Genomic DNA, 27104 nt, shown 5'->3' on the forward strand with positions numbered 1-27104 from the left:
GACAATGTTGAGTGTTTATGGAAAAAGTTCAAGGCAATCATAAAATGCGTTTTAGACAGGTACGTGCCGAGTGAAACTGTGAGAGACGGGAAAAACCCACCGTGGTACAACAACGAAGTTAGGAAACTACTGCGAAAGCAAAGAGAGCTTCACTCTAAGTTTAAACGCAGCTAAAACCTCTCAGACAAACAGAAGCTAAACGATGTCAAAGTTAGCGTAAGGAGGGCTATGCGTGAAGCGTTCAGTGAATTCGAAAGTAAAATTCTATGTACCGACTTGACAGAAAATCCTAGGAACTTGTGGTCTTACGTTAAATCAGTAAGTGGCTTGAAACAGCAAATCCAGACACTCCGGGATGATGATGGCATTGAAACAGAGGATGACACGCGTAAAGCTGAAATACTGAACACCTTTTTCCAAAGCTGTTTCACAGAGGAAGACCGCACTGCAGTTCCTTCTCTAAATCCTCGCACAAACAAAAGAATGGCTGACATCGAAATAAGTGTCCAAGGAATAGAAAAGCAACTGGAATCACTCAACAGAGGAAAGTCCACTGGACCTGACGGGATACCAATCTGATTCTACACAGAGTACGCGAAAGAACTTGCCCCCCTTCTAACAGCCGTGTACCGCAAGTCTCTAGAGGAACGGAAGTTTCCAAATGATTGGAAAAGAGCACAGGTAGTCCCAGTCTTCAAGAAGGGTCGTTGAGCAGATGCGCAAAACTATAGACTTATATCTCTGACGTCGATCTGTTGTAGAATTTTAGAACATGTTTTTTGCTCGAGTATCATGTCGTTTTTGGAAACCCAGAAGCTGCTATGTAGGAATCAACATGGATTCCGGAAACAGCGATCGTGTGAGACCCAACTCGCATTATTTGTTCATGAGACCCAGAAAATATTAGATACAAGCTCCCAGGTAGATGCTATTTTTCTTGACTTCCGGAAGGCGTTCGATACAGTTCTGCACTGTCGCCTGATAAACAAAGTAAGAGCCTACGGAATATAAGACCAGCTGTGTGGCTGGATTGAAGAGTTTTAGCAAACAGAAGATAGCATGTTGTTATCAATGGAGAGACGTCTACAGACATTAAAGTAACCTCTGGTGTGCCACAGGGGAGTGTTATGGGACCATTGCTTTTCACTATATATATAAAAATTACGTAGTAGATAGTGTCGGAAGTTCCATGCGGCTTTTCGCGGATGATGCTGTGGTATACAGAGAAGTTGCAGCATTAGAAAATTGTAGCGAAATGCAGGAAGATCTGCAGCGGATAGCCACTTGGTGCAGGGAGTGGCAACTGACCCTTCATAGACAAATGTAATGTATTGCGATTACATAGAAAGAATGATCCTTTATTGTATGATTATATGATAGCGGAACAAACACTGGTAGCAGTTACTTCTGTAAAATATCTGGGAGTATGCGTGCGAAGCGATTTGAAGTGGAATGATCATATAAAATTAATTGTTGGTAAGGCGGGTACCAGGTTGAGATTCATTGGGAGAGTCCTTAGAAAATGTAGTCAATCAACAAAGGAGGTGGCTTACAAAACACTTGTTCGACCTGTACGTGAGTATTGCTCATCAGTGTGGGATCCGTACCAGATCGGGTTGACGGAGGAGATAGAGAAGATCCAAAGAAGAGCGGCGGGTTTTGTCACAGGGTTATTTGGTAACCGTGATAGCGTTACGGAGATGTATAACAAACTCAAGTGGCAGACTCTGCAAGAGAGGCGCTCTGCATCGCAATGTAGCTTGCTTGCCAAGTTTCGAGAGGGTGCGTTTCTGGATGAGGTATCGAATATATTGCTTCCCCCTACTTATATCTCCCGAGGAGATCACGAATGTAAAATTAGAGAGATTAGAGCGCGCACGGAGGCTTTCAGACAGTCGTTCTTCCCGCGAACCATATGCGACTGGAACAGGAAAGGGAGGTAATGACAGTGGCATGTAAAGTGCCCTCCGCCACACACCGTTGGGTGGCTTGCGGAGTATAAATGTGGATGTAGATGTAGAACTTGTAAACAATGGAAAATCTACATTAGTTAATTTGTAATAACATCTTATCGTGAATGTTTAAATTTCAAAGCTCAATAATCGTCTGTCATCTTCATCATCATCATCGTCGTCGTCTTGCAGTTTGAGTAATGGTGCACCATTTGTACATAATCATGACACACGTCGCAAACCATGGGGCATGTAATGCTGGCTTTGTAGCATCAACATTGTTCCCCACACCCAGTAGATCATCGGCAAATGTTGTTCACTATAGCTTCAGGGCCTACTGGGTCTTTGGTTGTCATTGAGTAGATCAATCAATCCTTCCCCAGTTCCGTCCCCACTTGGTCTGCAGTTGTGGATTGTTGAGTCATTGCTATATCTGTAAACAAGTAACTTGTATCTAACAAGAAATGATATTGTAAAAAGTATTATGTAAAAACAGAAAATTAATATAGCTGTAAATAAACTCTAAAAGGGTTTTGATGTACAGCGAGGCAAGGGCTGAATTTGGTTTTGTTGATGCTTTTAAGAATGCAGATATTGGAGTTTATTCAGATCGTGCTGATATTCAGATGCTCTGTGAATTTCCAGAAACATTTCCTCGCCAGCCTTTGTGACCTTATCTGGTGTGTCGAGGGGATAGTGAAGATGTCAATTTATGTTCATTTGCCTAGGAATTTTAGTGAACAGCTTAACTATTCCTCCTTTGCTTTCATCCTCAGGGTGTCCACATTTTCTAGATTTAGGTGCTGAGTCTATATATAACTTTTTATAGCAGTCTCCATAGCACATACTATACTGTCTTTTAGTTCCTATCCGTATATAGAGTGAAGGGTTGTACTTTTCAGAACAAACATCTTTTAGATCATTAAAAATATGGATATTCTGTTTACATGATTTTGTTGACACGGTTTTGCATATTGAAAGGGTACCATAATTCTCAGATCATTGAGATATTGAAATAAAATTATTTGGCTAGTTTCAATCCTGATCATTCATATTTAAAAATACACTGTGGTATAGGATTCCATCAAAATTTCAACAGAAATTGTGATTTATTTTCCCCACACTTCTTATTCTCTTTTGTTTCTTCAGACAAGCATTATCAGTGATGAGGTTTGAGAAATACGTAACTTCTATTGTTGCCTTGTTAAAATGTGTTTTTTACTATAATACAGCAGAGTTAACAAATATTCAGATCACTAACATTCTGATGCAGTTGAAATAGTGTCAGAATCCTGAAACTGTGTATTATCAAACAAGCAATTGAACACAAGACAGGTTAATAGTTCATGACAAAGCCCATTTTCAATATAAAAGTAAACATATAATTTTATCACTTACATTGTTGTAAATCGCACACCAATTTTCGTTTCACCAGCTATTGGTTATCTTTAAAAATTATGTTATTTCACTGAAAAATCTTTAGTTGCTTGAATTTTGGGATAAGTATAGAAGTTTTGCATATTAATCGTATGGCCAAAATCTTGTTTCGATATCTCAAACTGTTTGAGATGTGGGGTATGTTTCTTGCTGGCGTGTGTGATAGACAGTGATAGCCATCAAAGTTTGAGGAATAAGCTGCACTTCATATACACTTCATATACAGCAATGTGTGACGTACCATGCAACTAAATGCAAATTCATAGTAACCCCTATTTTTCAATGCAAACTTTCCAAATTCTTTGGAGTAGTTTCCTCAACTGTAAAACATCACAATAACTATGACCATTAACAAAATTGTAAGCAGTTCATCGTGGAGCTGACGAATGAATCTATGAGATGTGTGAGAATTTAAGTAATTAATCAATTAATTAATTATTTTTTTTGCCAAATTGTTTCTGAAAAATTATTGGAGAAATATTGCAGATAGGTCAGTTTGTGCGTGTTGCTGCTAACATAGTCAAACAAGTTTGCTAGCTTCTGCACTATATCTTACACAATGTGAGAGCTTGGGCATTCGAGCTAGCCATCTGCCATTCCTGCTAACCAACAGTGAAGCACATCACCTGGCAGATTTGAGACGAATGCTACACTTTGAGAGATGGGTTTTTTGTAATATTTTGAGGTTAAGTACACTACTGCAAGAAATTCAGAAAGTTTTCATTGCAAAAATCAGGGCCGCTATAAATTTGCATTTGGTGTATGTTAGGTTATTTATTGGTGCATATGAAATGTAGGGAATATTTTGAATTGTTCTTCAACAAGTTGAGGACTGGGCTGCTAAGGTGTCGTTCAACTGACTGATACTGTCCTTTTTTGTGGTCTTTCTGAATTTTGTGGAGCAGATTCTGCTGCATTTCATTGCAGTTGAAGAGGGATCTTTTTTTCTATTAAATATCACAAACAAACATGGCCTTATATCAATGACAATTTCTTATGTTAAATTTACAGTCATTGTAATGAAAATTTGTAAAATAACTTTCTTCCACCACTTTGATGCCTCGCAAAAATGGTCTAGCTCAATAGCTGGCCACTGCTGTCTGAAAAAGAAAGTCAAGTCTCATCTTTATCATTTCTAATGTTATTTTGACAGTTACTTTGAATGCATGGATTTTTTGTTTTGTCATGAGCGTTCTGGTGTACAACACACAATATGCACACTTAAAGAAAAAATGTGATAAAACAAATAGCTGTTCATCACTTACATCAAAATTGAAAATTTGTTTATCAAGCTCTGAACCGCAGTTCTTTGCCAGAAACTTTTTATCCCCTCGTGCTGTAGCCCATCTTTAAAATATATGTAGTGTGTAGCAGACAACAGTCAGGCTATTTTCACTGCATGTGATCCTGTGACACATAGTACACCTCTACAAGGTGACCTTGAACGTTACAAAGCAAGTAACACACACAATGTTTCCCATATTAATTTCTTGCCAGTACAAACGACAGGTGCTACCATCAGTGATTTTTTTCGTTATAGCACAAGCATCATCTAGTACCTTTATATGGACGACAGATATTGGAATACATTTACAAAGCTGAGAAATGGCCTGACACAGGCCATATGCCACTCATATTTTTAGAGTATAATCCATGAGATGGAGGAGCTACATCTCCCATCTCCATTGTGTTGAACTTAGTAGGATATCACAGCCTATCTCCAATCTCAAGAAAATGGATTGTACGTAAAGCACTTCATTCGGATAGTGCGTGTCATTGAAAAGGCCAGAGTGAAATATTCATAACATGTCTTGTATGTCATAAATGGTTGGAGATACCGAAATGAGATTTTGGCAAGTGATGTTCTGCAAGGAGGAGAGTATATTGCCATACCATTAATATGCGAAACCCCTCATATCTACCATGATATTTGAGCTACTACAGGTATTTTCATTGAAATAATGTATGTTTTAAGGACCATAGATAACTGGTGAAATAAGAATTGCTGTTGGCTGTGCAGCAATGTAAGTGAAGAAATTGCATGTTTCTGTTTATACCGAGAGTGTACTATCCATAAACTATTAACCTGTCTTGCCGTCTGTTGTTAGTATAATAATACACTGTTTCAGGATTCGGTCACTCTTTTCAACTGATTTAGAATATTAGTGAGATAAATATTGGTAAACTGTGTTGTGTTTTGACAAAAGGAGCAGATTTTAACATAACAATACAGAAGTTACATGTTACTCAAAACTTGCCACTGATAATGTTTCTCTGAAGAAAAACGGGGAATATTAAGTCTTGGGAAAATAAAAATATCGATGGAATCCTGTTTTCCAATGCATTTTTAATATTAAATGACTGGGACTGAAATTGGCCAAAGGATTTTATTTATGTATCTCAGTCATCTGAAAAATGTGAACACATTTCAGTTTGCAGAATCTTGTCAACTATCCATCGAAGTTTGAACGGATTATTAATATCTTTGTTCTATTTTGCCGTATACATATTTTATTTTGCCAGTTTTTCACTCTGTACAGGGGTAGGAACAAAAAGGTGGTTTACTGTATGCTGTGAATTGTTTTCGTATTTTGCAGATTATTGAGATATAGAAATAAAATCCTTTGGTGACTTCCAGTACCAGTTATTCACTATTAAACATATGCTGAGTGTAGAATTCCACTGAAATTTAAACTTATTTTTCTCGGACATCCATCTCTCTCTTTCTCTCTCTCTCTCTCTCTCTCTCTCTCTCTCTCTCTCTGTGTGTGTCTCTCTTGCACGTTATTTTTAGATATTTCCTCATTTGCATTATCGTTTCTTGTACCATAGCTGCAAAGACAGATCATCAACTTATGTCTTAACTTACCCTTAAGATCTCAAAATTTGTCAGGGAAAATGCTAAACCGCATCTGGAAATCAAGGAAATGTCGGGAATTTCACGTGGGGAAACTTGTGGCAACCCTGAATATTTATTCAGATACATACAGCTGTGTTCTCAGGACCTATGATAACAACTGCCTCAGAAATCACAAAATATTTCGAAGCAACAGCTAATATTTATGAGACTGAAGATATGTATTTCACAGCTGTGCTATTAGGATTATGATTAAAAATAGTGATTCCATAGATGACAGGGTTAGTAAGCAAAAAATGTAAAAAGTGGTCCACAAATTAATATAAAACATTTATTTTTGTTTAATTTTACTTATCCTTGAATTATCAAAATGTATACTATCAATAAACAGCGAAAATGTAGAATAGATATAATGTTAACTGTCTAGGCAGATACTTCTTAAGTAAAACGGTTTGTAATTTTGATTGGTCAGAATATGCCAGAAATAAAGTTTCCTCAAGAAGCCTCTTGTGGAAAAGGGGGAGGGGGGGGGGGGGGTTGGAAGGGGGAGTGATCTTACAATCAAAGTTTTCTTTTACTCGAGAAAATGTGGTAACTGTGCGTGATATGATAGGATCCAGTTGCACACAATAATTTATGCAGCTACATTAGAGTGGTACAAGGTAATTCACTGTAGGCAATGTCCTTTGACAGATACAACCTTTTGCTCCCCCTTCAGGTCCAGGGCTTAGAATAGGCCCAAGACATTCCTGCCTGTCGAAAGAAGTGACTAAATGGAGTGTCACAAGTTTCGGCTTTTATGTGATGGCCCACTGTATGGTTTGACCTCCATTTTTTTCAAAATTTCCCCTAAGAGCAAGCCTTACATGGTGCATAGTGTCCATCATGCACTGTGGCCTCCCGCATCCTTCATCGACTTGGATTTGCACTTCCGCTCATTCGTCAGCAGTTGGGCAAGGTCACCCTGCTAGCTGCGTTTTCCTCCATCCTCTGTGCAGTATCGCTTTCTGCGCTGTCAAGCACGGTAGCCAGTCCGTTGTGGTGGGGCCGCCATGTACCCTACTGGTTGTAGCCCCCTGACCACACAGGGATCGCTCTGCTGATGCCTGCGCCATTAACTTCCCACATATGCCAAGGAGTAGATGCTCATCACCCTGGGGCATCGGGACTCCCGGCAATGGCCATATTGCCAGGTGGTCTTTGCTGCAGCTGGATGGTGCCTGTGGGGAGGGCCCCTGGTCGGAGTGGGTGGCATCAGGGTGGATGACACACCATGATGGGTAGTATGTCATCTCTTGCTGGTGGTCAAACACCAGCAGTCTCTAAGTGATGAAGGTCTAACTTCAATGCTAAGAAATACGACCCTAAATCATCAGACTCCACCTGCCCCCTTGATGGTGGGGGGCACTTCCCTCCCTGTTGTTCCTGCACAACCTGCTTCAGGAGAACACCACCCCACCCCCCTTCCCAACTATTTGGGATGTCAGTCCCCACGTCTCGGCCGGAGAAGGCGAAGTCTTTATAAGCTCCTCTCGCCAGGAAGGGATACCATGGGTTACTCCATTCCCAGGTTCCTACGAGTGGCAAAGCTGACACCCGCCAGTGTCTGAAGCAACCACAGGTAGCTGGTCATAGGGCTTCATGGTCATCCTCAGTCCCTGAGACTGAATTCGTGAAGCCCTCCCAGCCAGACAAACCTAAGGAGCTGCAAGAGAAACCTAAAAAGAAAAAGACCCCAAACAACCAAGGCAATGAGGTGGCACCCACACCACTACTACCTACAAGCTCTCTATCTGAGGATGGGGTGGAGATTCTGGAATCCGCTGAGGACCTAGATCTCGCTGGGCCCTCAGACACAATGGATGTCGATCACACAGGTACTCATCTGGTAACAGCAGGTGACCCTGAGGCGTTGACTGCGTCATTGAGTGTTTTATGCCTTCCCAGTCTCACCATCACTTAATCCTCCAGTGGAATTGCGGTGGTTTTTTTCCACCACCTGGCTGAGCTATGGCAACTGTTAAGGAATAGGGGAATAGAAATAATACTACATAAATGACTTAATACCCTGCAATTTACTCTTTGAATTTGGTTTACTGACACAGCTGTCCACTGCAGTGTGACCTAGATGCACATCACTGCTTACAAAACCCCACAACACAAATACTCCAGATTAGAGATGGTTTGTTCGTGAACTAACGCGTCTAAACAAATGATTCACCAAGGTGAAAGGAAGGAGTTAGGAACGAATTCTATGGAATGGTCTTTCTCAGTTCACTTCAGTCGTGGCTTTCTACGTGTAGTTCCTGAGAACAGGAAACGGTCGGCTCGTTCCTACAACGGCACGTCGGCCGGTCTCGTTCCAGCCTCGGTCCTGTTCCCTTCTGTCTCGGTCTCCCTCGGCCGGCCTCATCCTCCTTTGTGTGACCACTTGTCACAGTTCCACTGCCAACTGCTCCTAGTTCAGTATCTAGTTACTGTGCGTTTCGTTCACTGCGCATGCCCATTCTAGATCTGTTTCAATCCTTTTTTGAACTCTGGCCTTCTGATTCTTTTCGTATTCTATTCAGCGTCCACGACAGGTAATTAAAATGTACTTTATAATTATGTGAATTACATAAAAATTACATGGTATGTCATACATACATCTTTTCAGGTAACAAAAGGGCATATCAGCTTACTTCCTTATTTCAATAAGGAAGTCGTCTCGGCACACACAAGTGGCCATTTTCCGTCTTTTTTTGGTCCGAGGTAAAACAGCATGTTCATTGTTATGGAAGGCAGACCAACTTACAACTGAATGAAGATCACACTCTATAATTGAGTGTCTGGTGTCACATTTTGTACAGAGAATACGATAACTTCCACAATATTATTTCAGTGGTACCAGGTGGCGCACAAAAAATTCAGCCCCGAGTACTAGACTGATTGTTGCCCACCAATCATCATCTATTGTTTAGCAGTTGTTGTCTGCATTATCTTATTTATTATTTCTTTACTGCCTAATTATTACATGTTTATCTATTCTGCTTGTTTTGTTCAACAAATCGTGCGTAACTGGTGAGGAGTCAGCTCTCGGGGCCGGTTTTTCGTGTGTGTTACATTATATTATTTCACTGCGATCAGCCACATAACGCTACAATTGGCTAAACGAGACATCTTGCAGAATCATGGAAGTCCATCTGAACCGCACGCTTAAAAGACAAACGCCTGCAATACCAATAAAAACATGACAATCATTCTGCTTCCTAACAATGCCAAACCACATGTTGCAAACTAAACGAAGGAAACTTTAATTGGAAGAAGGTTGTTGTTTGGTTTAAAAGAGGGGGCAAGGGACCAAACTGCTGGGTTATCGTTCTCTCGTTCCGATTAAAGTGATTCCACAAGGGTGGGAGTAAAATAATCGAGACATACAAAAAACAGCTGGAAGAAAGGAGAAAACCACAAGAATGACAGAAGGGCAACAAACACTAAAATGGACAAAATCGGACAAGAGAACCACAGATGCAAGAAACATGTAGAAGAGATCAAAACAAGAGAGCAGATTACCATAGCTGGCTGACCATGAGAACGAAAAGGAGAAGCCAGCGACTCTGTAACACATTAAAACCTCTACTCTGAAAGCACTAGGGTGGAGGACACAGAGGGACAAAGGACATGCGCTAACACTTAGATAAAATGATAAAACCCACCCTCACACACAAAATGTAAAACTAAAGCTGCTTTTGATGCATTGTCACCCAACACTGAAGGTAGGTGCTGGGAAAGTTAAAAGTCCGCCACAGAGGGGCTAAAAATGGGCAGTCCAGCAAGAGGTAGACGACAGTCATTTGTGATACCCAGCGACACCGAGGTGGGTCCTCATGACAGAGGAGGTAACCGTGTGTTAGCCACATCTGGCCAATGCTGAAAAGGCAGAGGACAGCTGATTCCTGTGAGAGGACCGCATGGAAGACTTCCACACATTCGTAGTCTCCTTAATTACACGCAGTTTGCTGTGCGTACAGTTATGCCATTCCGTCTCCCAAAGCCGAAAAATCCTGCAGTATAAGACAGAGTACAGGTCAGTTTCAGAGATGCCCATCTCCAGAAGCGTTTTCCGTGTAACCTGTTTGGCGTGACTGTCGGCATGTTCGTTGCCTGGGATTCTGACGTGTCCTGGAGGCTACACAAACACTACTGAATGATGCGACCGTTCGAGGGCATAGATGGACTCCTGAATGGATGCTACCAAAGGATGGCGAGGGTAGTTCTGGTTGATAGCTTGTAGGCTTCTCAAGGAGTCAGTACACGAGAGAAATGACTCACCAGGGCATGAGCGGACATGCTCAAGAGCACGAGATATCGCCGCCAGCTCTGCAGTGAAAACACTACAGCCATCTGGCAAGGAGTGCTGTTCAGTATGTCCTCCATGAACATACACAAAACCTACACAATCATCAGCCATCGAGCTGTCGGTGTAAACCACTCGATGTCCCAGGTACATGTCAAGAATCGGGAGAAAGTGATAGCAGAGAGCCGCAGTGTTAACAGAGTCCTTAGGGCCATGCGAAAGGTCCAGAATAATCTGCGACCTAGGTGTACACCATGGAGGTGTATGTGAATGGACCTCGAGGAGAGGCGATAATGGGAAGGACTCCAGTTCAGTGAAAAGGGACCGGACACAAACTGCAATCATAAGCCCTGACGTAGGCCGCCGATGTGGGAGATGAACCATCATGATTGGGAAAAGGAGACTGTAATTCAGATGCACAGGAGAACTACGAGTGTCTGCAATGTAACTGGTGAGCAGTTGTGCACACCTAACCTTCAATGGAGGGACTCCAGCCTCTAACAGGACACTGGTCACTGGACTCTTTCTAAAGCTACCAGTACTGGAAGAGCAATACGAAATGCAGAAGTCATCTGCATACAGTGAAGGTGAGACTGACGGTCCTACAGCTGCTGCTAGACCATTAATAGCCACTAGAAATAGAGATATACTCAATATGGAGCCCTGCGGAACGCCATTGTCTCGAATACAGGTGGAACTATGGGAGGCACCAACTTGAACACAGAAAGTACGGAGGGGCAGGAAGTTTTGGATAAAAACCGGGGGTGGGGGCCCGGAGATCCCTCTTACACAACTTGGCAAGGATATGATGTTGCCAGGTTGTACCTCATGCTTTACGTAAGTCAAAAAAGACTGCAACCAGATGTTGGTGTCTGTAAAAGGCTGTTCGGATGGCAGAATCGAGGGACCTAAGATTATCAGTGGTAGAGCGACTCTGGCGGAAACTCCCCTGATGTGGAGCCAGTAGGCCATGTGACTCCAGGACCCAACACAACACCTGACGCACCATACGTTCCAGCAGCTTACAAAGAAAGTTGGTGAGGCTGATGGGCTGGTAGCTATCCACATCGAGCAGGTTTTTACAGGGTCTGAGCACTGTAATGGTGGTAAGCTTCCGCCATTGTGATGGAAAGGCACTATTGCACCAGATCTGGTTGAAGATGACGAGGAGATGTCGCTTGTAGTTAGACATGAGATGTTTAATAATCTGACTGTGGATCCAATCCGGCCCAGAAGCTTTGTTGGGGCAATGTGCAAGTGTACTGACGAGCTCCCACTCTGTATATAGGGCGTTATTGGGTGTAGTGAACGAGAGGACTTTCCTTTCCATCCGTTGTTTTAGGTTGCGAAAGGCCAGGGGTAGTTCTCTGACACAGAAGCTCAAGCATAGTGCTCAGTAAAGTTCTCGGCAACAGCATTCGCTTTGGTAGATAACACGCCAGTGATGTTAATGTCAGGGACACCTGTTGGGTTCCGGTACCCAAAAAGACATCTGATCTTCGTCCAGACTTGGGAAGTTGGTGTATGGCACCCAATGGTTGACACGTACCTCTCCCAACACTCCTGTTTCCGTTGTTTTGTAAGCTGGTGAACTGAGGCACAAAGCCACTTAAATGCTTTTAGGTGCTTGAGGTAAGGGTGCCGTGTATGTCACTGTAGAGTTCGCCGACGCTCCAATTGCCTCAGCGACCACCAAGGGACTGTCTTTCGCCGGGGGCACCCTAAAGAACGAGGGATTGCATCTTCTGCCGCAGAAACGATCGTTGTAGTTACCTGCTCAATGACAACATCAACGGCACGATGTGGGGGAGATTCAGCAGTGACAGCAGAGGTGAAAACTTTCCAGTCTGCCTTGTTTAAAGCCCATCTGGGTAAGTGTTCATGGGCTTGACGCCGGGGGAGTGACAGGAAGATGTGGAAGTGGTCACTATCTCACAAGTCGTCATGTGCTCTCCAGTGGATGGATGGGAGAAGGCCAGGGCTGCAAACCGAGAGATCAATGACCGAATATGTGCCATGTGCCACACCAAAATGTGTGTGGGCACCTGTATTTAAGCGGCAGAGGTCGAGTTTTGACAGTAAACTTTCGACCTCCCTACCTCGGCCAGTAAGCATGGTGCCATCCCACAAGAGGTTACGCACATTAAAATCTCCCAAAAGTAGGCAAGGTTTAGGGAGTTCATCAATCAGTGCAGCCAATACATCCGGGGTACTGCACCATCTGGAGGAAGATATACATTGCAGACAGTTATTTCCTGTGTCGTCCTTATCTTGACAGCCAGAGCTTCAAGAGGGGTTTGAAGGGGGCCGCAGGTTCACTACATACAGAGTTCAGGACTTAGACGCAAACTCTACCTGACACTCTATTATAGTCACTATGGTTCCTGTAATATCCCTTACAGCTGCGGAGGGCAGGGGTCTGCACTGCAGGAAACCAGGTTTTCTGGAGGACAATGCAGAAAGCATTATTGAGGAAATTGTTTCAGTGTTAGACAGCTTGTAGTTTCTAAGTTTTTAATATAGTGGGGTTGTTGATTATATTTTCTTCATTACAGATGAAACTGGTGTTTATTGTGAAAGCAATTTATGCAGGCAATAACTGCAAGGTGAAATACAGTGTGGAGTTTACTGGTAAATAATCCAATGGTAAAATGTGTGTGTAATTTATGTAAATAACGTGGGTGGATGGAACTGGCTGCTTTTATGATCTGGGTTTGTGTTAAGTGAGACGATAAAATATTGACAGTTTTGCTCAATGGACAGCTATTAAGTAGAAGTAGAAATTATGACTTTGAAATTTGATTTTTGTTACTTGCTTTTTCATTGGAGAATGGGATTATTTGGAGGTTCCTTTTCATGTTCTGTACCCACCACCAAACGAACCCCCAACCATGTTCAGTATATTTACTGTGTACAGTGCGTCTTTTTGGTCATGCTGGCCATTTAGGTCTTTATTTCGTTCAGTAGTAAAGAACGCTCTTCTACATGCGTACTTGGCAAGTCACCATGTGATGTATTTCAGAAGCCATTATGTACCATTGACAGCAGTAGAATTGTTCCGCAGTCAGCTGCAAATGCTTGTTCTCTAAATTATTTCAATAGTGTTTCATGAAAAGAACATATTCTTCCCTCCAGCATTTCCCATTTGAGTTCATAAAACAACTTGATAATTCTCGCTTGTTGATTGTCTACCGGTAACAAATCAAGCAGCATGCTTCTAAATTCCTGACATGTCATCCTTTAATCCCACGGTGGGGATCCCAAACACTTGAGCAGTAATCAAGAATGGGTTGTACAAGTGTTCTGTACGTGGTCTCCTTTGAAAATTTAAGACGTTTTCAAAACTACACCCTACACTTTTCTTAACAACACCCAATAAACCGAAGTTGACCATTAGCCATCCCATTGTCTGTAAGTGCATGTTCCATTTTGTTTTGCTTTGCAACATTACACCTGGATATTTAATCAACACAACTTTGCCAAGTAGTAATGGTTCTAATGCTGTAGTCAATCATTACAGGGTTATTTTCCCTACTCATTTACATTAACTTTATTTTTTTATGTTTAGAGCACTCTGCCATTCCTTAAACCATGTAGAAATTCTGTGAAAGTCGTTGTGTATGCTTCTAGTCACTCAACAGTAATACTTTCCCTTATACTGCAGCACAATTGGCAAACAGTCACAGATTGGTGCTCACTGTATGTCAGATCATTTATGTGTATAGAGAACAAGAGTGGTTGTATCATTTTGCGGGGATGCAGCTGACTGTATCCCTGTCTCTGATGTACACCAGCCATTAAGGACAATGTACTGGGTTCTATGAGGGGCATTAAATAAGTAATGCAACACAATTTTTGGTAAGCATGTAGGTTTTATTCAGGATTCCTGTACACCATATTATTCCCCACTCCTTTTGGCCAAAAAACCTCATTTTTCGACCTAATTTCTGTTCAATGTGACAGACTTGTGCTACCTTACTAGGAGGGCCTGTATGCCCACATACCACCCTACTGGTCAAGTATGGAACCAACATAGTGCTGCATCAATAACCTCCCCATCATCCTTGTACTGTTCCCTGTGGAGTGCATCCTACATTGGGCCAAACAGATGGAAGTCAGGAGGTACGAGATCCGTGCTATAGGGTATATGAGGAAAAACAGTCCAGTGAGGTTTTGAGAGATCCTCTCGGGTGCGCAGTCTTATGTGAGGCCTTGCATTGTCATTGAGAAGGAGAAGTTCATTTGCATTTTGTGGCAACAAACACATTTTCAGTGTGCAAGTGAACTTCTTCTCTTCAGTTTTGTGATGGTAGCACAGTACACTTCAGAGTTAATCGTTGCACTATAAGGCACAACATCAAACAGAATAACCCCATCAGAGTCCCAGAATAAAGTTGCTATGACTTTCCTGGCTGAGGGTGTGGCTTTGAACTTTTTCTTCAGAGGAGAGAGAACATGGTGCCACTATATGGATCGCCGTTTTGCTTTCAGTTCGAAGTGATGAACCTGTTTTCATTGCCTGTGGCGATGTTCAACAAAAATGGTCAAAATCAGCCTTACAACATGCAAGCAATTCCGCACAGCTAGTCCTTCGTTGCTCTTTATGGTCTTTTGACAGGCGGTGAGGAACCCAGCAGTCAAACTGCTTTGAGCACCCCAAGTGTTGGACATATGTGTCAGCACTACCAACAGTGATGTCCAGTTGAGCAGCGAGGTGTTACATTGTGACCCATTGATCACTTCAACGAAACTGCATGTTCCACGGTTGCAGGAGGCACAGCTGTGTTCGACCGGCCGGCACTCTGGAAGTCGGACAGGTTTGTGCGACCTTGTTGCGATGACGACATATGCCTTGCCCAATAACTCGTCACGCTTTTTTCACTGCCAAGTCTCCGTAGACATTCTGCAAGTGCCTATGAGTATCTGCGATCTTCTGGTTTTTTCGTTGAAAGAAACTCTATGTCAGTGCTCTGCTTGGAACACACCTCTGTTACAGATACCATTTTCAATGCTACCTTTAATGCTGCCACCTATCGGGACTTCATGAAACTATAGGGGCTGAAGAGGGAATATTCCACAATGTCCCACAACAAATTTCTCATTTTTTCAATCAAAATTGGCTGAGAAAAAAGGTGCTGTTACTTACTAAAATCCCTTATATTATTTAAGAAGTCTTCTATTCTCTTACATATTTTGATACTTATTCCATATGCTTGGTTCATCATTAACTGTCTGCGTTGGGGCACCATGTCAAATGCTTTCTGAAAATCAAGGAATACGGAAACTGCCTGTTGCTCATCATCCACGATTCACAGGATATTGTGCAAGAAAAGTGCAAGCAGACTTTCACACGAGCAATGCTTCCTAAATGATGCTGATTTGTGAACAGAAGATTTTCTCTGTCAAGGAAATTTGTCATATTAAAACTAAGAACATGTTCAAGAATTCTGCAATGTATCGATGTTAAGGGTTCGGGCATGTAATTTTGTGGGTCAGTTCTTTTACCCTTGGAGTTATCTGCACCTTTTTCCAGTCACTTAGGACTTCGTGCTGTGTGAAAGGTTCACAATAAATGCAACCAGAGTAAGTGCCCAATGTTGTAGAGTACTCTCTGTAAATCCGAATTGGGATTCCATCCAGACCTGGAGACTTATTTGTTTTCAACTCTTCTCTTGTTTGTTTTCAACTCTTCTTTGTGTCCTGTGTGACACTCAGACGATAAAATATCTGTACTGCATGAATGATTTAAGACTTTGTCTCTTGTTTTGTTGTTTGCTATTGCAGCAGTACACTGGTCAACAAGTGACTGGATAGAAGCCTTCAACCTGCTCAGTGATGTTTTGTAGGACCAGAATTTCCTCTGAGAGATCCTTTGCTAGGTTATGCTGGTGGAAGGTGTACGCTTCATCCATTGTCTTGCTGCACTAGGCAGCATAGAGGAGTCTGCTCAGCTGAGGCAACAGCTGATGCTTCCACAAAGATACCAAGGAGATGGACAACTAGGACAGTGGAATTGAGTGATTTGTCTAGGTGGGAAAGAGTAAAGGTTGGGTATGAGTGACACATCTGTTAGTGCCAATTTGTATGAATGACATGTTGTGACAAGGAGACCACATTGCAATCTGATGTATCCAATTTTTATATTCGCGCTGCATGAAGTGCAGAATTCAAATATCAATTGACCAAAACTGTTCGATGCAGCTTGCAAAAGTTGTGGAGCAAATTGACTTCGAAGTTTCCCAAAAGTCTGTAGTGGAAATATCTTTTGTTAAGAATGCTTGAGTGCAATAGAGGAGACTTGGGTTCGATGCCTAGCCGGTGCAAATTCTTAAACAAAAGTGCGTGTCCTATGAGCATTTTCATGAAGATAAAAGATGAGCAACAAAAAATATTAATATCACTGAAGACTGGTAATCCATGGAGTGCTGGTTCGAATCTAGTTTGTCGTTAATTTTTGTGTTCAGTTACAGTACCTGCATCATTTAAACATAAATTTCATCTAGTATGTGCTACTTAATGTATCTATCATTTTTATAAAAATTACATGAGCGTTTATGGGAAATGTGATAAAAGATCATCTCTAAATGGGAAGAGTTAACAGTCCTTGTTACCTGTGTGTTCAGACTTCACAGTAAACAATTTACTATTATTTTACTGTAGTTGATGAAGGAGGTCCTCTTAAAAACAATAATTAGATGTGTGTTGATGAGCATATATTTGATGGATTTTATGTTTAAATGACATAGGTATTTTAATTGAACAAAAAAGTAATGACTGAAATGAGGCTCGAATCAGCAATACAATGATTACCACACCAGATTGCTGCAGATTTTCTTGTAATATTTATGTATTGTATCCTCCATGAAAATGCTTGTAGAACATGCTCTTTTGTTTAACAATTTGTGTCAGCCAGGAATCAAACCTGGGCCACTGGTGTGGCAATCAGGAATGCTACGACAGAGCCAAAATGTGGATCAAAAAATTGTTCCAGCTTTAGTGACTTAAAAGTTGCTTGGAAAACTTCAAAGTCAGTTTTCTCGAGAAATTCAGTGTGTTGCATCAAACTGCTTTGGGCAACTTGCATTTGAGTTCAGAACTTCGCATATTGTAAATATAAAAAAATTACAAAAATCAGATTGTTGTGTGGTCTCCTTGTGAATACAGCATGGCACAAGGAAAAGCATCATTTTTAGCTTTTTATATGTTTTGCATAATTTTACAAGCATGGATACTAACGAAATGATTGCGTAAATACATTACCAAGATGCCACTCTCGTGTAATGTATATTTTAGTGAATGACTGGCTTTAAAAATTAAATTGGTCATGAAGGAAATGTTACTGGTATCTGCAGGTAAGTTAGGGAGAGTGCAGTGAGGTCATAAGTACCTGGGTGTTTTGAGTGAATTACAATTGTTCAAGGCTACCAACTGCAGAGTATTTTAAATGACAATCTACACAAATCCGGTTACAGTGGCTCATTAGCATGGGACAAGTTTGAGGACCAGCCAGGTAGTACAATCATCCTTGTTAGTAACACACTATGTATGGAATTTCTTTGACATAGCACTTCCAATGTGACACATTTTTAAAAAATTTTACTTAGCTTGACACAATAAGGCAGCAAGGCAGTATTAGGTGTGTCGTCTGGCCTGTCTTGATTAGTTTGAAGTAGTGACAAATTTGGTATGTGTTTTTAAATTTCAAATAGTCTCAGAACCTGTTCCAAAATATTTAGGGATTAAAACTTTGCTTAAAAAACACCGTTGTTTTTGCTTTTTAAAGTGCAGACTGTGTCAAGAAAATATGTATATCAGATAAGGTGCTTCAGGTATTACTATTTTGTATGCGTGCGTGCGTGTGTGTGGGTGCGCGCGCGCAAATTTGATTTTTGCATGTAAATAAAATCAGTATTCACACACAATTGTGAGATTATGAAGTTAACTGTAGGCCACAGTAGCCACAGCAGCTAAAGAAACTCTGTAGCTAGTTCATTTGTCCATTTTTAGGCTTGTGAATTATGAGGATAATTGTATGGTTCTTGAGTGATAATATGAAGCTTTGAGGTACCAGAGGTGCTGATAATTTGCATGAGTTACTGATCATTTCCTTCTGACCACTTTACACTTGTGCAGAATTTACCCCGTTTTGATTGATACTTACCTACGTATGTTTCTATATTTATCATAGTACATGCTTCCAAACAAGGGCCATGGTGACAGTTGTGTCAATCACTTCTGTATCACCTTCCTTCTGTCTTAAATTTCTGGAGATTTAAGTTGTAAAGTAAACTTGGGAACCAGTACTGTCACATGAAATTTATTATAAATCAACTCCAAAATGCATCCAATTTGAATTACAGGCCTGATGAAAGCCGCATTTGTAGTCTGAGATACTGTCCTCCTGAAATATGTACACAAACAATGGAATTACAAAAGCAGTATTGTTTATGGCATTCAGATTCATGTGAAACTTTGATTTCTTTAGTTCACTGCTCCATGCCTTGTTTGAAATCCCACTTTGGTGTACATTTTGCCTCTCAAACTTTGTAACCTGTGCAAAGCAAGCAGCCAGTCGAACGTTTATTGTTTTGACATTTTCATTTTCTATCTTCACTCCGGTCCAGTATGTGTTGAACAATCACAATTGTGTACGACTGGTAGCTGTGTACGTATTCTCTCAAAAACTAAATATTCCCTGCAGACAGTCTTCTCCGCACCATATCCTAATGGACTGCAAATTTTCCTACCTCCCCCCTCCCTCTGTCCCTCACCAATCCACCTTCCCAACCTCACCTCACACCTCACCATCCTTCCGTACTCCTCCTTAACTCTCCTTCCCTGACATTCAATTGGTATTTTCTCCCCTTTACCATGTTTATCTTCACCTTCTGTATGCTACCATTTTTTAGTGTTCTGCTAATCTTGTTTAACGTATTTTTGTTTTCCTCTTATTTTAGTTTTGCTTTTGTTTTGGTTTTCATACTTGTTATTTCTTCCTGTGGCCATTTCCCTGTCTCTCCTATTAATATTATTGTGGAGACTGTAGCCATGTGATGCATAGCAAGTCTTGTTTGTTATTCACATCCCCCCCCCCCCCCCCTGCTGTTATTTGCTCAGTATCCACATGTTATTGCATTGTGTTTAGCTATGTTATTGTCATGAGAAATAATGAATAAAATTGTTTGAACTGTTTAAAATTGTTACTGGTTCCTGATATATTATGATAAATTAAAACTCTCATATGTATCAACAGTTCTACTACAGTTGTGCAATAAGTACTGTTCTAATTATTTATCACTGATGTGGTATCAGTTCAAAGGTTTACTGCTGAAGTGCCTAATAATTGTTAATTTAATCAGTAGAGAAAGGTGCATGGCTAACTGAAAACAAAATTTTCTATGTTGAATATATGTGTAAGCTGAATTATCTAGACAGTAATCAGAATTTTTACACACAGGCAAACTTTCATTTGCCATTTTCTGAAATATGTGACTAACACACATCAGACTAGCTGGTAACAAATAGAAATCAAATTGAAAAGTAATGGACAAAAATTTTACTTTTGGCTTTAGCCGTACATATAGCATGTTAATGTGTTGTGGCTTCTAGAAAAATATTTGGTATGTCATTCATAGGATGACAAAGAAAAGCGTCTGGATAGAGGACCTCTAGAGCAGAGGCCATGGCATCAAACTCATGCTGTGCCAGTAGAGTACAGAACCCATTCTGGATCTTCAGTGTCAGGTTCAGGTTCTACAATTGGCAGCTTCCATATCTCAGTGATGCGAACAGGTCCTCATCCAGTAAGTAACACTTGCTTGGAAAAAGTGAGAAAAATAGGAAGAGAGAGAGGCAGACAGAGAGAGAGGATATTAAAAATTTGTTGAAGTGGTAGTTTCCCTGTAGTTTAACTATATACTTCACACATTGCCTTTGTAGTGCAGCTAAATGGTTTCAGGGCAATATTTACTGCTGCATATGTGCACTCATTTAGGCCTTACTTTCTGTAATTCATTTTGGGCGCATGTTTCTTAGATAAGCTTTAGAACTGCCTTTGGATAAAAACAATCCGGTAAAAATTAAAATGAAGGAAGATTGCTAAATTAAAGAAATGCACATGGTTACATTAGATAGCTGCATTTTGTTGTTGTTTGATTTGCTTTACTTGTTCTTCATAGTTGCATGTGGAATGGATAATGACTTATTTGACATGCATTTCTTCTTGTGGTAGCTCTGTATTTTTTGTAAATAAAACTAAAATTCCATATACCTTAATTCAGTTTTTTTTGTATAAGGATAGGAAATAAATGTGGTAGTATATATCTTTATGTGGTAACATTTATTCATGTTCTAGTTTTCTGAATAATTTCAGATGTCTTGTTTAATATATTAAAATGTGTGAAGTACCACTTGCCAGACCAAATTTTGACTTTGATATATGTTTATGTATAGATAACTTGCTGTTGAAAGTCACACTGATAACAAATTTCATTCTAAAGTAGCAACTCTTTTTTTTAGGTTTGTCAAGTTTCGAATGAAATAAATGATACCCTGAAAAGCACAGTCATTGTGGTGCAATGGGTTTTCATATAATTGGAATTTTTCAGATTATAGTTTTTAGGGTAATCTGGTAACGGACATAATCAAATTTTATTAGTTATAAATCACCTTGTGAATGTTCCAGTTCTTCTTATTTTCATACTTGCTAGTAAAATTGGAGAGGAATTCCATCTTATGCAAGGCACCAGTTTGTAGACATGTTTCAGCACTTTTCGTGCTGTCTTCAGTCGTTTTTTGTGTATGTATATATAAAATTCAGCAAAGTGCAAAAGTAAATATTTTGTACCAAATGTTTCCTTAGAGGTTAACATGTAACAACAATTTTGCAGAAAGAAAATAAAGGGACCCACTGAAGATAGCACAGAAAGTGCTGAAACACTTGTGGGTGAAAATAAAACTTCAGAACAGTGTATTGCATAAGACAGAACTCCTCTGAAATTTAGTAGTTCTAAATGGGTAGGGGCATTATTCTTTTGATGCTTGGATCTTCCCATGAAAAGTTGATGAATAGGTTTGTTTATGGTAACTGTTAACTTTTCATAAATAGTTATGCATTTAATACAGCACAGAAATACAGGAAAAGAATAAATCAAAGCACTGTTCTTTGTCAGGTTCTCAGGATGTTTCTAGATTACTGGAGGTGACTGTTGGAATGTTCATATATTTTCTTAATTTTGTGGAATCTAGGACTGATTTTTCCATTACAGTGACGTGCAACCCAAACAAAACCACATTTATATTGCTTGATTATCCTAATTATGGTTTCCTATTGATGTTATGAAGAACTGTAACTGTTCCTTTGTTTTTATGTTCTGTTTTGACTTTTTATTGGGTTTATGTTTAATAATTAGTATGAATCTTTATTGTCATTAATTCTCTCTGCCTTTTTAATGCAAAAATTGTTCAATTTGTTGCTGCCTTTGCATGCTCTATTCATGGTGCACTCTTGAAGAGAAGGCACAATAGTATCTTTGTAACTGAGCCATCAGGTTCAGTTATGTGTGGCACAAAAAAAAGGTCTGCAGTCTGTAATAGCCAGGCTACCTGATAGGAGGCAGCCTAGAGCTTTTCCCTTCTTTTTCAGCTTTCAACATGGTGTAATCATTAATTGACTGAAATCCTTATATCATCTCCTTTAAGCTTTCTAGGTGATGGATATCTAAAAGTTATATTTTTATTTAGAAACTACATTACTATTTATATTCCGATTAATTGGTTGAAGTCGTTTCCTTAATACTTTCGTAAATTTATCTCGCCTAGAGAAAAGGTCATTGGAGGTTTATTAAAGGAAATCCTGTAGTACATTTGCAGTGATATCTTAAGTATATAATTTTTCATTCTCAAATGGCTTTTTATGTACTGTATTGCTCTTGTAAATTGAATTGTGTTTAATTTGTGTTCCAAAAGTGTATCTGGTATTATCTCAGTATATCCACTGATCCATCTGCTGGCAGATGGTTAATGTTTTTGAGATCACCATTGATGGCCTGTTAACCATTTTGCTCACCATTACAGATTATTGGTATGCATGCTATTTGTATACCCAACAGTATGAGCATCTTCGTGTCACTGTTTTGCAGTACAGGGTCAAATTATGAATATTAATCACTTCCTGTTGCTTAGGCAAATGCAGCAAATTGGTTGGTTCTTTTTGCATTTGATGTGAATTATTGTATGCTTTATGGGACTGAGCGAGACACCATTAGTTCATGGTTTATTCCTCAGAAAGCCTCACAATAATGTTTCTTTACTATATTTTCACCATTACCAGTAGACCAAAATCCATCTAAGGACTGTCAAGACTCCTGTGCACAGCAACTGGCTGTAATGTTTACAATGTATTCTTAAGATCCCAATCTCAGACAACCTTGACATTTTTTGTCATATCTTTATCTGTTTCCGTGTTGCAGAGGTTCAAAGTTACCCTACTTGTACACGTGTAATACCCATTTAAAATACAGCATGAGGTGAAAATGTAGTTTGTAAAGTGAAATTGCATGGAGAAGTATGATGTTAAGTGTTTCTCTTATCTGGGAGCCTCTTGTTGTAGTACTGATGCACATGAAAAAGTTTTTGCATGTAAAATCCACTCTGAGGTGTAAAATTAGTTTTGCATTATTTCAATTTCGCGTGATTAAACTATCTAAATTTTACTAACCAATATACCTCTTTTCATATGAAGTATATGCCACGCTGCAGCAGGAAAAGAAGGGAGCCAGCAGAAAAATGCTCCTATCAGAGCACAAAAAATGTGAATATGTTCCTGTTTATTTAAAAGACTCTGACTGAGAAGTGGGGTACCAGCTGCCTCATTCTGCCTTTGTCAGCACCTTTAAAAAATTTTGGCATGCAAATATATTCACACTTTTTAATGCTGAGAGAGAAGGAGACAGTGGCAGTGGCGAAAAGACAGAAAAGTAATGGCTAGTGGAATATGGAAAACAGTAAAGGAGACAGTGCTGGGGTGGAGGAGGTGGAATAAAGAGAAAGTGGAAGTGGGTGAAAACCATTGATAATGTGAGACAGTGTGAATGGGAATGACAGCAAGGAAAGGGGGGGGGGGGGAGAGATAGTGACAGTGAGAGGAGATGGCAGCAGTAGGAAGGAAGGAATGAGAGACTAGGAGTAAAAGAGAGCAAGAGGGAGACAGTGACAATGATAGTAGTAGAACAGAATGAAGACGACAGTGGGTGTAACACAAGAGACAGTGATAGAGAGACACAAACTGATAATGAGAGTGAGCTGGGCTGAATAAGGGATTTAGAAAGGGCAACTAGGAATGAATGTATATTAGGAACTTACAGCATTGGTCTAGTGAGGGTAGTTAGTTAGAGGAGCTTGTTAGAGTTAAGAGGTGAGTTGCATATGAATAAAAAAATTGCAGATATGTTTGCATGCCAAAACTTCATTGAAAATTTATGAAGATGCTGAGAAAGGTAGAATGATGCAGCTGGTACCCCACTTTTTGGCCAGTCTTTTAAATAAAAACTGAACATAGTAACATTTATTTTACTCCAATAGGAGCATTTTTCCATTGGTTCCCTGTATCTGGATTAGTAAACGTTGTACTTGTGCACGTTGATTACTGCAATCCTCTGTTGTTACCAACGTGCCCAGTGATAGAAACAATAAAATAATAAAGCCTTTTCAGGATGTCTGTGATTGTAACTATGCAATTGTGTCAAATATTTAGATTTTCTGTGGTTTCCATTAAATGGCCAGTTAGTGCCAGGATGATTCTAAAACTAAAAGTGTGTTTAAATACTCTTGTGATTCTTGTCAGTTCTCTATTATTGATTTGCCATTACTTTGTAGCATGTTTAGCCCTAACTGATAAACCTTCTCTTGATTCTTAATCTTAAAATATGGAGTTCACCTCACAGGATTATAACATTGTATTGATTAATTAATCCACCCTCGTGGATAAAAAGATACTGTTATCCCATTATTTGTGTATCCCAACAAAGCAGCACAACATGGAGTGTCTTTCACAATAATCAGTACAGTTCAAGTTTATTTGATGTATTCAGTATGAAAGACAGTGCTCAAATCAATCTGAATCTTTCATCTAAATATAATAATTAATTAACATTAAAATAATAAGAACTGCTGAAGATCATACTTGTGCAGAGGGATATTCCTTAATAGTGAAACAATATTTGTAATCAAACTATATGAAAACTGTGCAAAAACCTTACGTACAAACATTGAAAACAGACTAATTATGGCAAACGAACTTGTGACCATTCGTGTTGTCCTTCTCTGTATACATTCAGTATCCCCTGTTAGTTCCTTCCTCAGCACTATCATTATGTGCTATTGGAATTTTTCAAGAGTGTGATAATATCTTCAGTATTATTTTCTATACATGCTCAATTTTTCAGACATCAAAAAGTGTTTTGTGTGGCATACAACATTACTCCAATTATCTGCTGTTATAAGTGCCATTGATTTCTCTAACAGTTTATGAAGTTTTGCTAGTGAAGCTTTTATTATTTGTACTTACGTAACATTTGATCTGTGTCCAAATCATTTTGATGGAATCAAAGTGACAGTGATATCATGTAAGCCTTAACAATCCTTTGTGTTTTTTAGCAAACTTGTCAATAACATGCTGTTGAAATTCTAGCTTATTTTGTTTTGCAAGTTCCATAAACTTTGCCTTATCCGAATTTCTATGCACGTGCATATTGTGACTTTTTAAATCGTGTAGCACTATCAATTTTTTCAGTTGCCATTGTCAAAAGAGTTGTATCTTTAATAACTGAATGGTATGGGGTAATGTCCATTACAAGGACAGACCACCAATTTGTTTTCCGTAGTTGTGCCTTGAACCACTTCAGAAGACTGTCATGATCAGTTCTCTTCATGGTAGTCACTTGTTTTCCTCAAAATGTAAACTGGGAGAAGATTTGCTGTGACACCTTTAAGAATCTTCAGAACGTTTGCAGTTCTTTAATCTACCTTTTAATCAGTAGAGTTGCACCATGTCTTACTCTTCGAAATATTCGCACACTGAGCACACAAACTCATATGTCTGACCACACACGAGCATATTGCTGAACTTCCCATTTAGCAACCATGCTTTCTGACACACAAGCTTCAGACATTCTGTAGTGCAATAAACTTGCTGCACAGAAAAGTAAAGCACACAGCAAAAACTACTGTTAGGTTACTGGCCACAACTGGTTAGTAACAGCTACCTGGCTTATCGGAGTGAGGGACTGAGGGTGCAAACAACCACATTTCGTGATTGGTTGTTGCAACGGTAGCTTGACATCAGTATTTAGTATTCTGATTCAGGTGTAGTGAAAATTTGTGAAAGCAAGGGTTGGAAAGTGGGAGCACATAAACAGTAAAGCTCATATAGACTTTTATGGCCTCTGTTGCTGCTATTGCCACCGCCATGACCACCACCACCACCACCACCACCACCACAAATGAACAGAGGAAGAAGACAAAAAGTTGAGAACACTTACGAAACTGTATAATGTTCTTCAGTGTAGTTTACGAGGCATGACCTCGTACATGAAACATTTAGTTCCTAATGATGTGGGAATTTATTGACCTCTAATCGTGTGTTGTATGCCTGGAACCTTCATATACCTAATTGTCACTAATATAATTAATTTAGGAGCAAAGTTCAGAAACTGACAGGCACAGAAACAAGACTGGAAACTTCGTACATTGTGTCAGATGATTGTGTATTCAGTTGTCACAATATAGCAGTGCAGGTGTGTGTGGGTGGGGGGGGTACTCTAGCTCTCATCTGAAAGCTAGTGCAGTTTTCCAGCTTGTGCAGTTTTCCAGCTTGTTGATGTGCCTGTGAATGATTTGGCACTGCCTGTGAATGATTTGGCACTTATCCTATTTGCTGAGTAGTTGCTTCTACTCGTGTTGTTTACATTCTGCCAATACTTTCCATATCATATTTATTGTCAGTAATAACTATTCTTGTTTGAAATATGTAGATGACCAAGAAGGAATGTGGTTGTTTCAAATTAACATAAATGAAATACATGTGAGTAAAGGTCTTGAGCTCATATGAAGTAAACAACACCTCTGCTGTAAAAGAAAATTGCTCATTATTGGTGAGAAATGATATCCATTGTATAAGATTATATCTTTCATATTTCTATTTAGGCAGCGAGCACACTGCAGCTCTGTTTTTATGTGAAAATAAAAAGGAATATTCCTGTTACCTTTCAGCTTCGTGTATGTATTTTTGTCATAGTTACTGTCAACCAGACTTTGCAATTGTGTATGACAATTGTATATCCTTTACTGTATTGGTACATCTTGAGGAAGTACCCAGTCACAATAGTTTCCTGTTTTAGTGCACTTCATTGATAAATGCCCAGGCTTACTGCATAAAGGGTTTAATCCAGTCTTACCTACCTTCCCGTACATTGCTGGGAAGTCTGAAAATGTGGTTTTTGGAGTGAAGTTAAAGGTAGAATGT

General features: G+C 39.8%; 1 protein-coding gene across 1 annotated transcript in view; it reads left to right on the forward strand.

Annotated features, from left to right (window-relative positions):
* The window catches only part of LOC124555992 (protein PRRC2A-like), a 137210-nt gene that overhangs the window by 82294 nt on the left and 27812 nt on the right, over positions 1-27104 (forward strand). The window contains exon 11 of the mRNA XM_047130036.1: positions 20218-20385. Within this exon, the coding sequence (XP_046985992.1) occupies positions 20218-20385 (168 nt within the window). The remainder of the gene's footprint in view (positions 1-20217; positions 20386-27104) is intronic.

This window comes from Schistocerca americana, chromosome X, assembly GCF_021461395.2.
Source record: "Schistocerca americana isolate TAMUIC-IGC-003095 chromosome X, iqSchAmer2.1, whole genome shotgun sequence".
NCBI classification, from domain to species: domain Eukaryota; kingdom Metazoa; phylum Arthropoda; class Insecta; order Orthoptera; family Acrididae; genus Schistocerca; species Schistocerca americana.